The sequence below is a fragment of the Adiantum capillus-veneris genome, chromosome 26 (assembly GCF_014529385.1).
Source record: "Adiantum capillus-veneris isolate H3 chromosome 26, ASM1452938v2, whole genome shotgun sequence".
Classification (NCBI taxonomy): domain Eukaryota; kingdom Viridiplantae; phylum Streptophyta; class Polypodiopsida; order Polypodiales; family Pteridaceae; genus Adiantum; species Adiantum capillus-veneris.
The window spans coordinates 93549201-93563899 of NC_140956.1; the positions used below are offsets into that span (position 1 = coordinate 93549201).

A 14699-nucleotide genomic window follows, 5' to 3' on the forward strand; every position below is an offset into this window, starting at 1 on the left:
AGAGAGAGAGAGAGAGAGAGAGAGAGAGAGAAATGAAAACGAAATGAAATGTTATATTAACGTCTTCAAAAGGGCCAAAATGACCTATGAGACCAGAGCGTTACAATGTGGTGGATCTGATGCATAGTCAGAGTAACGAAATAAAATGAAATGACAAATGACAAAATGAGATACTATGAAATCCTAAGGTGGTGGGTGTGAACTAAGCAGCTAGCCGGGATAGCTAAATCACAAGTCACAAGAGATACAACATTGGTCGCTGGTGGATCTCATCAATCTCCTCCATGGTCAACAGTCTGACCGGGCGTCGTGCATGTCGGGCCAAAGTGATCCAAATCCTTTGATGTAGCCTCCGTCGATGCTGTGTATCTCTCCGCAGTCGTGGGTGTCCAGATCTCCCCAACTCAATCGCTCGATCGATCAGTGTGCCTCTCGTATGCAGCGACAAGATCTGCTGTGGTAGTAGCTCCTCTGGGTGTCCATTGTCTGCTCTAAAGAAGTCTGTGATGTGTCTCTGGGACTGGCTTGCCACTCCTCTCATCAGGCTCTCTCTGTGTCTGTGCAGCTCGAGTAGAAACAAACCTAGGCATCTCTGATCCTCGTACCTCATGACTGTGGAGAGTGGTCCAAAGCCCTCTCTGAACAAGCAATGGAAGCGGCCTCGTATATCGTAGTAGACGGGGCAATGACATGTGTAGTGTAACTTTGTCTCAGGCTCCATGTCACACAGGGGGAATGTCTTGGCCTCTATCGGTACTCCGCTGTATCTCCCAGTCTCGATCCGCATTTGGTGTGAAGATGTGCGTATCTGGCCAATAGCACACCGTATCCCATGAGACAAGTGGGTGTCCATGTAACTCAGCCTCGTCACCAAACCGTCCACCGTAAGCTGGAGAAGATGCTCTGTAGAAAGCCATCTTCGTGCCCAGCGCCTGTGTTGGCTGTATCCATGTCCTCCTGGTGTCTAGCTCAGTCAGGTCATGGTGGATGAGCCTCGTGATCTCGGACTATGTAAGAGTCGGGGAGGGTGCATCCAGTGAGTATTGAAAGGGGGGCAATCTGTCTATATGTGCGTGGAACCATGATGCCATCTCTCCATACCAACATGCTGTATCTCCCTACATGGCTGACTGTCGAGAGGACTCAAATGCAAGGCGGGCATATCCGTCTCTAGGAAGTTCCCACATGGGGTGTATGAAGGAGATAGATCTAGTGATCGCCTCAACCACTAATGGGGGGGCAGCTAGCTTTGCTCGGATAATGGCACGTGATACTGAAGCCTTGGCTCTAATGAGCAACGGGATCATAGAGACCAAGGGCTTCTCCATGCCCCCCCACCCATCAATGCGACCTGTCCTCCCGTGAAGATCCAATGAAGGCCCCTAGATCTCAGTTCCATAGAGCAATGCAGAAGCCACCGAAGTGTCAAAGAGCCAGAGCTTCGTCCGATGCTCCTGAAACGATACCTGTGAACACATCCTCTCCGATCTACCCAATGTCGAATGGGCTCTGGTCAATCTAGTCTATGCTGCTCTTTTCAATGAAAATGCTGATCTACTAAAAACCACTGCAAGGTAAGTGTAAGAATCTGTATACTCCATCGTCTCCTGGCCCTATGTGAATGCGGGCACTGACCTCCTGATCCACTGTGGGGTGGTATTAATAATTAAATACCATGACCTTGGTTTTACCAAGGTTGATAGACAAACCACTTTCGTGGGCAAACCTATGCAAAGCATCCAAGTGAAGTTGCATCCCCTCTGGAGACTCGGAGATCAACACAATATTATCAACATATAACAATAGCGAAATCCATGTCCCTACCAGCGGTGCACCTCTATCCACATCTCTCTCAATGTAGTGAGAAACCTCATTCACATACATACCAAGAAGAGTAGGAGAGTGCGGACAACCCTGCTTCACCCCAATAGTGGAGTGAACCGGTGTAGATAGATCCTCTGAGGTGCGCACATGCCCTACTACTGATCTGTACAATGCCATGATCCCCCAAATGAACTCTGTGGGTACTCCCATCTCCTGTAATCTGCGCATCAATCTAGCTCTGGGTACCGTGTAAAATGCCCGCAAGTCCACAAAGCTACAATAGTTATCCCATGGGATCTGCCCTCTTCGATGATGGCCTTGAGTGTCAAGATATGGTCAAGAGTAGAAAAACCTCTCCTGAACCCTGCTTGCCTAGCTGCACGCACTTCCTCTCTCTCTGTCCATCTACCCAGCTGTTGCTCAAGAATGGATACGTACAACCATGCCAATGTGTGTCTAATCATGATAGTGGGATAATTCCCAGGCTCCATAGGGTCTCCTGATTTGCAGATAGGTACAATCGTAGATAGACTATTAAGTATCAGGCAAGCCCTCACACATGGCACGGTTAAACATGACTGCTCGAAGCTCTGCTAGTAGATCTCTGGCATGCATAAAATGCTCGGCCACCAGGCCATTATGATCATATGCTCTCCCAGTCCTCATCCTGTCAATGGCCTTCTTCACCATCCCGGGGTGAAAAAAGCACATGTGTGGGCATGGATTGGGGGGATCGGGAAGGGGCGGCTGTCCATAAATTGTGTACAAAGATGATGTGTACTTACCCCAAGTCACAGGGGGGGGAGATAGCTCATGAAAGAGCCGCCATGCCTCACATGAGTCCTGACTCAAGAATAGCTGGTAGAGATCCTGTTCTAGTCGAGCCAAAAATGCCCTCTTCTTTCGCCGCACTAGGCGTCGGAAGAGTGATGTCCCCCAAAAGCACTTCCCTCTGAAGTCTAGCTCTAGTCTGGTGGCATTCCTTATCATACCAGCTCTTCTGAGGCATGCTCCCAGAACGACGTCTATGCTCAAGCAAGGTCTGTGGGTATGCCTCTCTTGCTGCATCATGTAATGTCTGTGTTAGTATAGTAGTAAGCTCCTCCAAAGGTCGCCGTGGCTCCTCTGTGCAATGACGTCTATAGATCCCGTCTATGTATACAGAATCCGTCTCCGGCGTGAAGGTGTAGCGAGTAGGGGTTGCTACACACGTGGACTGTGTGCTACAATGAATTGGAAAGAGATGGTCAATGACACAATAGCATGATCCACTGCCACCCCAATAGGTTTGGGCCCAACTATGAGATCCTGGATACTAGAGACGAGGCTTGGTTGTGCCATGACATAATCCATTGTGCTGGCTCTGTGTCTATGTGGAAAGCATGTGAAACCTCCCGCATCGGGAAATCTGTGTAGGCCATTCAAGATGGCCAATCCATGTGCAGTACCCATGTCTATAAGTGGCGTCCATACTCAGTATGTTCCCCATCTTGTGATAGTCTAGATAGGCCCATCTCTACGACATCCAACTCTCTCAGCATCTCCTCTAAAGTATCATAAAATACTGTCTGATGATGGGTAGTCCTAGCATTGAAGTCCCCTAGAATGATAATGTCACCATCTCTAGAGAATTTCCATATGTCATCATCCAAAATAGAGAAGGGGGACTGTCCTCTGGGTGGTGCATATACTGACGTACTCTAGGGACAGTAGCTAATAGCAATGTAAAGATATCTGCCATTCTCTGCTCTCAATCTCACCCACATGTACCTAGCTTGCTCATCCCTGAGAGCTATATGTATCAATGGATGCAACTCCTTCGTGGATAACATTGCCACTCTTCCTGAACCCCGCCCTCTGTGCTCTGATCGTGTCTCCTGTCTACATGTTGTCTCCCATTTGTATCCACTAATGTGAGGCATAGATTGCCCAGGGGCTTGATGTGTCTCAGAGTAGAAGATGATGTCTCTCCCATTGAAACTCTCCTCAAAAGCACCCACACCAAGACACATAGATCCATTACAATTCCAGGTAGCAACTTTGAGTGTGGTCCCATAGGTCTCACACCGTCATGTGGAGCGCAGCTCCAATATCACCACTCTTCCATCTCAGTAAAAAGAAATCTTACCTTTTTCCCTTGCCGCTCTAATCTTTGGCATTACCTCTTGCATATGGGTGACCTGTGAGAGGGTAAGGTCATCCCCAAGGAAGATGCCCGCCTTCTTAAGGGTTGGTCTCTTCTTCAAAAAGTCCTTCGCTTCCATGGAGGGAAAAGTGCTCTTTCTTTCGAGGTTTCCCCCTTGCTTCAAGTTTTCTTGTTGCCCACTCTCCAAGCTCTTGAGTGCATACAATCTTGGTGGATCTAATCCAATCTTTGGGTACAAAAATAAAAACGAAGTAAAGTAAAGTGAAAGACTAAAATCATCATCAATGCCCGAGGATGCCCGACATCGTGCCTGACATCGTGCGTTGTCCGAGAAAGTATTGCATCGGTTACTGAAGAGCTTTGTCAATGACTGCCCTTGTAAATAGTCGTACTGGGCGTCTCCCATGTCGTGCTAGAATATTCCTCATCTTCTGATGGAGCTTCCGTCGATGTCATGGTCGCCCTCGTAGAAGTGGGCATCTAGCTCTCTCGAGCTCAATGGCTCTGCTAGCTAATATACCTCTGGTATAAGTGGGCTCTGAAGTCTGTTGTGAAGCATGCATATCTGGCTGCTGAGTCCCTGCTCTAAAGAAGTCAGTGATATCCCTCTGTGAATGTCTCCCACTGCCTTGTCTCCTCAAGAGACTCTCCTTGTGTCTGCAAAGCTCTAGCAAAAACAACCCAGGCATCTTTGATCCCGATATCTCATGACTCTAACGAATGGTCCAAAGCCCTCTCTGAATAGATAATGAAAGCGTCCTCATATCTCATTGTTTACCGGACGATGACAAATTTGATGTAACTCTGTCTCTGGCTCTATATGACACAACTGGCATATCCTGGCCTCTGTTGGTACTCTCCTAAATCTGCCAGTCTCAGTCTCTAGCTGATGCGGAAATGTGCGCATCTGACCAATAGCACATCGTATCCCATAGGATAAATGAGTGTCCATATAGGCCCGTCTGGTCTCATATCAATCCTCTGTTGGTTGGAGAAGAATCGGAAGATGCTCTCTATAGAAAACCATTTTTGTGACCAACTGTGTTCAGGTGACTCCAAGGGATTGGTCGAGGGGGCTTCAGTAGAGTCCCTTTCTCTCTTCAAAGATAGTGTGGGAAAATTCTCTTATGCCTATTTCGTAGCCACCAAGGTAGCCAGAATGGCTATTCCAAGCATTGCCACAATTTTGCATCTCTAGGTTAGAGAGAGAAGATGCACAAAAATGTCAATTAAGGAACCTAGTGTATGGGCTTCTTGAATTCTAGAGAAGAACTGAAACATTCCAAAGGCATCAAGGAATTCTCAACAACTTCCATGCGAGTCGAACGACCTGAAAATGTCTTCCCAATTAAGAAATTTAAAACTTGGCTATGGTGAAAAGCAAGGGAAAGTGGACTGGAAGGTGTCCCAAGTATTTCTAAATCCAAAAGATCCCTAGGAAATCTTTTCGAAATTGTACATTATTTTTGAGAGCTGTTTGAGAATGGAGCAAGGTCATATGGAGGACAATTGAGGTGGAAAGGCAACTTTTATATTAAACCAGCCACTGTTGCTATCCATGCAAGCCAATTTTCCTATCTGATCAACTTCTCTTGTAATAGGCACATGCCAATGGCGAAAGGTGAGCTTACAATGTGCTAACTATGGAATTTTAGATCCCAAATTTTGTCCAAAAAACACCCTTCACATCCAAAATTTTGCAGGCTCTTAAAATGCATCATCTTCTGGTATGTATTTATGACTTTATTCTGTTTGTGGAGCATGGGAGTCTCGAAAGTCACAATGAGAAATCCGTCAAATTGTGCAAAACACGAGGTCGACCCTCAATGATCTTCCGAAGGTCTTTAATTTTTAAGGTGTTCTGAAGAAGGTGGTTTGCATGCTCCTTATGGGATGAAGGCTTTATGTTTCTGTATAGTAGTGACTTTCACATGCGTGCCATGGGTGTGTGTGATATTTCCAACATACTAATGGTTTTCTAAAGCTATGTATGTTTTTTTTTGAACAGGGAATTTTGTACCATGGCAAGGAAAATTCACATACTGAGCAGAGAGGAGGTAACGCAGGACAGCAAGCGCACGCCTAACCCTCCCAATAATTCTAGACAGGAGAAAAATTAAATTTTGGTAATGAACAAAAATACCAAATTATATTTTGTCCACAGAGAACTTCCAAGCCGTAGTATTTATCCTGTATGCCGCCAAAAGGGGGAAAATGTTCCTTTTTGCAGTACCGCAATATCTGTTTTTTGGTTGTATATGCACTCAACAATGCGACTGATATACTTATTCTCAAGGTGTCCATGTTGAGCAGTAGTGAGATAGTCTACATTTTTCACTGGATAGATTACATTTTCATTGCTTGGTTTTGTAACTTTTTTCTTTACAGGTATTAAGAAATCTTATATAGCATTTTAGAAAAGAGGAAGGGGGATACACCACTAACTCCCAAAGAAGTTGGTTTCGATTATAAGGGCGACCTGACATCGAATAGATCAGCATTTTCTATTCATCACAAAAGACATGGAAACTCTCAAAAGAGTGATACAATTCCAAAGGAATTATTCCTAAAATGCCAAATAAAATTCCTTTGGGGTCATGTTAAGAGGTGTGGATGTATGTGTGGTGTGTTGGGAAAGAGCCCAGGAATAAAGAACTTGAAGAAGGTAAGGGAGGTCATGAGGGTCATGGTCTTCTAGTTACACAGGAAAGATGAGGTCTGTGTCAAAAGTTGAAGTGTAAGAACTCATGCCTTTCTCGATTAAGCTCCGAATTACAGCCTGGATGTAAATATGAAATGTGTTGAGAATCTTTACATGCCAATTGGTGTTCCAAAAGCTGTCGCCTACCCAGGCAATAGCAAGCCCAAGTCGCCTGTTGTTGGTCGATCCATCGTATTCTATCCATTTGGGCATCTAAATTCTACAGCAGCCATTACTTTAGTAGCTCTAATAGCCAAGACAGAGCTGCTAGCAGCTGCACGTGTGTGGGAATGTTTTGAGCCAGAGGAGCCCTCCAAAAGCTGGTAAAAATTTGTTGCTGAATTGCTTATGAAGAAAACTACTATCCAAGTCTTGGCACTCTTACAACCTATATGATAATGATGATGGCAAGTAGGGACATGAGCAAGGATGGAAAGGCAATTAGAAGCAAGGGGCAATAGTCAATTAAGATCAAATGAGAGAGAGAGAGAGAGAGAGAGAGAGAGAGTTTTTAACTTTGTAGGACAACCCAAGAACTCAAAAATTATCCGACTAGTCTCTAACTCAATACTCGACCATTGCCTATGAAATATAAGTTTATGTTGCTAATACTGTTGATGTTGTGTGGGACCTAGCTCTTAATTCCAAGGAAAAGGTGAGTATTAGTAACTTCCCTAAATCTTGTTACCCAAAAAGTAGGAGCTTGTTTCTGAGCTACTACTAAATTGATTAGAATGGTTCTAAGGAATTTTGTGACATGGAGGAGGCAACCTCCTTAAAATGAAGAGCTCTCAACTATATTTTGGCCACACTTAGTGAAAAAGTTGGAACTTATTTTTTATAGACCCATTAGAAGGTATGAATTTTATGCAATGTAATTATTGTTTATATTATTATTTTTGATTTATATTCTTGATTTTTATTATATTTTATATAAAAAAGCATTCTATTTTATGAAATCCATAAATTACCAAAAGTCTTACTTTTTACTCTGTAAAAGATAAAATGCCATCTTTATGGGAAAAAAGGGAAGTCAAGTAATTTATGCATTCAACAATATGATCAAGAGACTTTTTTTTCTAATTTTACTTTATTTTATACAGTGTAAGTAATTATTTTACATTTTAATTTATTTTATATTATAAGGGCGTTACATTTTATGAAATCCATACATGAGCGGGAGTCTCTTGCTTTTCACCATGTGAAAGAGGAATACCTTGTGCTCACCTGGTGTTCACGTTGCTAGGGCTCTTGCCCTTGGACACTCGAGTGCATCCTCCTCTTGGGTTGGGTAACCCGAGGAGGAGGTTTCTAGTTGGTTGCTACGAGTGCTCTGTCGTTCCTAGCACGTGGTGCATCAATTAGGTGGCCGTGGTGATGCCTACGAGTGGCTCTTGCGCGATGGTACGCGGCCCTTGCCCGACCATGTAACATGGCTAATATTTGAAAGGGATAAGCACCTCCCATTGTGGGCCTCTGGTGTGGGAAAAAAAAAAACCATTTTTATGAGAAAAAGATAGAAAGCCAAGTGATTTGATGCATTTAACAATATGATCAATAGGCTTTAATATACTAGAGTATAGGATATCTAGTGAGGGATAGCCTTGAAGCAATATTCCACATCAATAGGATTTAGTATTACAAGATTTTAGCCAAATAATTTAATCATTACTAGAAGGAATAATAAACCATAAAGAGGCCTTGGAGCCAGCTTTGTTTGATTTTTTGGGTGACATTTTTGAAGAAACAAATCTTAAACCAAAAAATTTGTGATCGAAAAGGGCAAATCTTAAGAAGAGAACCCGCCAAATAGTGCATAGCTCATCTATGGCAACAAAAGGATTAGTAAAGGCAAATAATTGACATGATTAAAACCTAGCAAGGTTTTCCCTAAGAAAGGGATGATGAAAAATTGAAGTGTTTGTAGTAATGACATGTAATCCGATGTTAGAGAAGTTTTGATTGGAAGTAGAGCAGATGCAAGAAGTGTCTAACCAGTAAGAAGTCATCAGAGACAACTTCCTTAGCATTGTGAAAGCAAGAGACAACTTCCTTAGCATTGTGAAAGCAAGTTCCAATAATGAGAGAAAATTTCCAAGAGAGAAGGCCCTTCTAGAAAAAATGTATCTTTTTCCGAAAGTTTCTTATTGATCAGTGTTGCAAAAATTTAAGATGTGAGTTACGCTTTATCGACATGAAAACATGGAAATTAGATCTTTGAGAACTCTTTGGAAGTTGTAAAATGGAGTAAGCCATGAAAGGGAACACATCTCTTTAGGAGCTGCCATGAAACTCACTAAAGTGCTTTATGGTGGTCTCAAAAGCTTTGTTAGAAGGCTGAAAGCCTTGAATTTTCCTTGATTGAGCTGATTCTTTTGTAGAAGCAATGTTGGAGGGGTTAGGGAGTCTTTTAGCCCGAGGTTTTCCCTTTTGGAGTGGTAGAAGCTTTTAGAATACTCTCAATAAGAACGATGATCGGGGAGGTGGAATTGAGGGAGTAGTGGTTTACCCATGGCACAATTCATGGAAGCTTCAGGAAAAAGATCCTAGAAGTCATAAACAGACAAAAAATGCTTCGTGTTCTTTTTACGTCCTCTTGTTCTGATGACATGATTGTCGTAGATGGATCAATGGATTTAAGAAGAAGAAGAAGAAGAAGAGAATTTTAACGGTGTAGGAAACTATCCCAAGGGACCTTAAAGATCTATCCGACGAAGAGTTTTGAACTCAAGACCTGTTATTCAAGAGGGAAATGGCATAACCAATCTACCACACTTGGGTGACAGAAAAGGGGAAAATCAAAGTCAAGGTTGTTGCTAAAGAAGTGGGAGGCTTGGGTGGCAATAGGGTTGCATTGATCAACCATGGCGGGGTTGAAGTTGCAAAGGAGAGTACGAGCTTGAAGAGAGAACGGGGCCTGATGGTTTGGGTATCTTTTGCCAACAAGTTGTGGTCATGACAATAGAAGCGGTGTGTAAGTAAAACAAGGTGAAGTGGCTCGAAAGCCTGCTAAGTTAAAGGGGGAATGAATTTTTTTGGAAAGTAAGTCTAAATGAGTGTCTACAGTCACAGGAAATTTTTCTTGTGTTTTAAAATAAAATTATATTATCCATTAAAAATATATAATCACAAATGGTTTATATGTTAAAAAAGGCCCCACTTAAATAATAAGGTGAAAGATGCACATTGCACATTATCATTTGAAAACAAAATAAATTAAAAATTAAAAATAAAAAAATATATTGTATTATTCATTATACATGCATTATACATACACAAGTTAGATTCACAAGAGTCGACAACAAAAACCTCAGACTCTTTCTTCCACCTCTCTCTTCTTTCACAAGGGACGAAGGCAGTTCTATAAAATGTATTATGTACGATTTTGACATCCAATGCGTTGTAGTGTAGTAGTAGTGTTGTTCAATATGTAGCTGTTGGATTCAATTCAATCACACAGATCCACATTTTGTGCTAAAAAGTGGACGATAGAATTGCTCTTCCGAGGAGGAAAGGTTACTAATTTTTTTGTGGGTCCAAAGAAGTGTAATTTCTTTTTGTGGTAATGGACAACCATTCTTTTTTTAATGTCTTTCATCGGCTCTTGTGAACCCAACCATAGTCTGAATGGTTTATATATTAGAGAAGGCTCCACTTAAATACTAAGGTGAAAGGTGCATATTACACATTATTCCTTGAAAACAAAATAAAATGAAAAAAATTAAAATAGAAGCAATAAAATAAAATAACACGCTAAAAACTAAAATAAAAGAATATAATAATGCTTTCATTAAAAAGATAGTTTTAGTAAGCTTAGAGAATAATAAATAAATTAATTAAAGGAATAATATGAATATTTGTGGATTTTTTAAAATAAAAGAACTCTTTACAAGTGAAAGTGTATATAAAAAAAATCATTGAAACAATACTTCACATTGGATCAAACTCTTATGAATACTCTTCAATCCTTTCTTCTGAAAAACACTAGGGTAAAACCCCTAGTTTAAGAACTTAAAGCCAATGTCGGGTGCATTTTTTTTATTGTTGCGTAGTTTTGACTTCTCTCTAGTGCGGAACGTAGATGGTGTTAAGGTCGAGCTGTAGCAAAAAATTGAGGATCTACTGCCTCTCTGGCAATGCGTGCGGGATTGGACACATGTCAAAGTAACTACCATTATATGAAGTTTTTGGTTTACTACTAAACCTTGGGTTTAGGTTTACCCAATAACCTCGTGAGAAATAGTACAACAGACTAAGAGCATGCCAAAAATCTAATAAGTGGGGAAGTGTCTATAACCCGTACAAATTTCGTCATGGCACTCATCGACAACTGATAAGCTCAAACAAGGCTTTGACAAAAAATATATAATTGTGTTGACAATAGACAAAACATAACAAATCTATGACACTGAATAGGGAAAAATAATCTTTGAACTTTGCATATGTTGTTGTACCAGGGTGTAAGTATTCTCACTGTCTTGCTACCGTGCAGTAGCTAAACAATCTGTGACCTTCTGCGAACTTGAATCATTCGATTGAATTATAGGTGCGAATTGCCAAGGTCCAATTGACACTATTATTTACTTTTTCCTTCATTTACCTTTGTGTGTGTCGCCAACAAGCTACTACGACAACGTTACAAAACAACACCTTTTCTTGGTCCAAAGCTCTGCTGCAATGTTGTGAAATTCTGCTCGTTTACAAGCCGTTTGAGAGGGGGAATGGGGGGCACAGCCGGAACACACACACACTTGCCTCACTCTAGCTCAGGGCATTCACAACACCCCTATCCTCTCAAAAACACCTTCAAAAGATATGATTCACACTCACAGGCCACCGCCTGTACACGTCTCAACACACACGCTAGCAAGACCACCACACAGCTCACACCCACTACCATAGCTCGTCTTCTCGACCCTTACACACACACACACACACACACACACACACACACACACACACACACACACACACACACACAACCACTCAATCTCACTCTCTTAAAGAATCGCCGGTGTTGGGGGGGGGGGGGGGGGGGGGGGGGGGCACATCCACACTGCCGCCACCATGTGGTAACACAAGAGCATGAGAAAGAGATGGGGGGAAGGGGAAACAACAACAAAACTGGGAAACGGTGATTTGATTGCAGTTCAAGAGATACTTACAAAGCTTCACAAGCCATCAACATGGCAAATTTCATGACAAAATACAAAGGGGTGTTGACATGCACAGTCCTCAGTCCAAAACTCGACTCTGTAGGCTTTAGACAACACCAAAAAAGCCCTTCATTAGATTTAAAAAATGCCTTTTATATGGGGGGTCCTTCAACTTTGGAAACTGCACTCCTATTGGTCCATTTGGCACTCCATTTTAGCAAGATTTGGAACGACGGCTCCTCTCTTGAATTCCTATGTGCTCTCTTTGAGAGGGGTGCACTAGTGCCCCTAGCACTTTTTATTTTTTTGTATATTATTTCATTTCATTTCAGTTTTTCCTCTCTTTCTCACCTTTGAATTTTCCCTTTTGCTCATCTTTGGCCACCCACCTGCTCACTTTGTCCGGCCACTTGGACTGCCCTTGTCTGGCCTTTGATTTTTCTCTTTGGATCTCCCCCGGCTTTGATTCGACAAGCTTGGATTTGCCTCTTTGGATTGGCCTTTGTGCTCACTCCAATTCTTCTCTCTCTCTCTCTCTCTCTGTCTCTCTCTCTCTCTCTCTCTCTCTCTCTCTCTCTCTGTGAACCTCCCTTGCTCATCTGGGACCTCCTCCTCTCTCCACTTTGCACATGACTCCTCCTTGCCACTAGCGATGTCACGAGTGGGGGGAAGGCTTTGCTCTCGAAACGAATGGGCCTTGAAAGCCACCCGTAGGATCAAACTCCTATGTGGGTCCACATCAACACAGTTGCACATGGCGTTGCCTGGTCAATGCCACCCACTACAACCCTCTGTGCCATCGTAAAACCACCGAGAGCGCCCACTGAGGCGCCGTGCAACGCTCGTGGGGCACCCACCATGGCCACACAGAGAGAGAGCTCTCTCCCAAATCGTACATCTCATGAATGGCCACGTTCTGGACTAAATAGCCTTCAATGCCCTTGCATATGGGTTTTTTATCCACCATGTGTCAGCCCTCCATGGCGACCCAAGTCCCAACCTCCTAAAAATATCCTTATAGAGCCTTGAAAAACTCTTTTTTCCCCAATCTTCCTTGCATTGCACTTCCCTGCCCAATGATCCGATTTCAAAGTCGTAAAGCCCAACCAATTGACTCGGTTCCTGACTTCGACCCGCTAAATCTACACCGCATGTCGATCCCGCCGAGGCCTTGAACTGAGGGCCCCAACTTGTCAAAAAAACATCTGCCCAACTTTCCCGCAATTGCTCTCCGACTTCAGATATCTCACTGTTCAAAGCTCTGATTAATGAGCCGCTAGTTCCTATTGTCTTCACGTGATGCCCGACACCTTCTAGAACTTGGTCGAAGCCAAAAAAGTTCATGGTGGCACACCTTCCAGTGTGGTCACATGCCCGACCCCGACAAATCTTTAACATGCCATAACTTGCACATCCGAGGTCCGATTGACGATCCGAGAAGATTGGAATGCTCCACAACACGAGCACTTCACATCTATCCACTCACTCTAGCTCGGCCCACCTGTCTCTACTCGTCGTGTCTGTCGGGGATCTGCAACACTTCTAACTTTGAACTAGCATAACTTTTGCACCATGGCTCCGTTTGAGGAGCCGTGTGGACCAGCTCGTAAAGAATCTTGAACACCACTTTCTAGGGCACAAATATATCACTTCTAACACATTTACTTATCATACTAATTGGACCCTTATGGAGCCTTTTTGGCTTGTAAAACCACCTTAGACATACATTTCCGCTATCCCTTGCCTGCCCAGGTCTTTTGCACCTACCTTAGCACTTTGCTCTGCACTTGCATACTCCCATAGCACTGCATTGCAAACTTCCCTTCACATACCAGCTTTGGCTGCACCATCATTGCCCAACCCCCTTGTTGAACATTTATGCTCAACCACAGATAAACTTATTGAACTTAAAAAACTGTAACTCCCAATATACACTCTGTACAACCAAAAAATCTACCATATGTTAAAAAATTATTTGATGCTACCCACCACCTTGGCTCAAGTGGGTTGCCCAACCCTTTGCTTCATAGCATGTCTTCCACCTCGGTCAAAAACCTTGCATTGATCACCTCCATCCACCTGTAACAGCTCCTTGTAGTGTTGCACCCCAGCACATAGCCAACCGCACACATAAACTGCCAAAAGCATACTTTCACTACTCCCAACACCCACCTGCATTGATCACCTCCATCCACCTGTAACAACTCCTTGTAGTGTTGCACCCCAGCACATAGCCAACCGCACACACAAACTGCCAAAAGCATACTTTCACTGCTCCCAACACCCACCTGCATTTGAGCATCTTCAAATAGAGAACCATTGTGCTCACCAGACACTCCTGACATACATGACATACCTATGCATGTACCTGACCCTCCCTCCCAACCATATAAAGCGAGGTCCTCTTCAAGCGAACCATGTACCTGCTTGATCACCCACTATACATATGCTCCTACCAACATACCATTCAACCACCACACACATACCTCTTTGCAAAGCTTGGCCCCAATCACAACTTGGGAATCTCCATGCACCATATAGCATGCCTGCTGCTTTAGGCACTTTTCCACCTTAGGCTCCATGCTCTCCTCCTTACCTGCCATGCACTCAATTACAACATAATCAAAACCTTCTTTATCTAGTGGCCCTTCAAGGTCGATCATCACCTGCGTATCGACTTTAATTACTTGCTCTTCAAGCACCTGCTCTACCGCTTCATAATGCTCCACCAAGGAAGAGAGAAACTCATTCTCTACTGCGTCATCCTTGTCTTCTACCATAAGCAAGGCTACTTCATTCTTGTTGGAGAGAGAGAGAGACAGGGAGAGAGAGAGAGACCTCTCGCGCGCAGAAAGAGCAGCAAAGAGCACCA

The 14699-nt window shown here is 43.2% G+C and overlaps 1 protein-coding gene across 1 annotated transcript in view; it reads left to right on the forward strand.

Moving 5' to 3' along the window:
- The window catches only part of LOC147423828 (auxin response factor 18-like), a 32282-nt gene extending 25997 nt beyond the window's left edge, over positions 1-6285 (forward strand). The window contains exon 13 of the mRNA XM_086502330.1: positions 5979-6285. Coding sequence (XP_086358456.1) covers positions 5979-6090 — 112 coding nt within the window. The 3' untranslated portion in view covers positions 6091-6285. The remainder of the gene's footprint in view (positions 1-5978) is intronic.
- The last annotated feature ends 8414 nt before the right edge of the window (positions 6286-14699 follow it).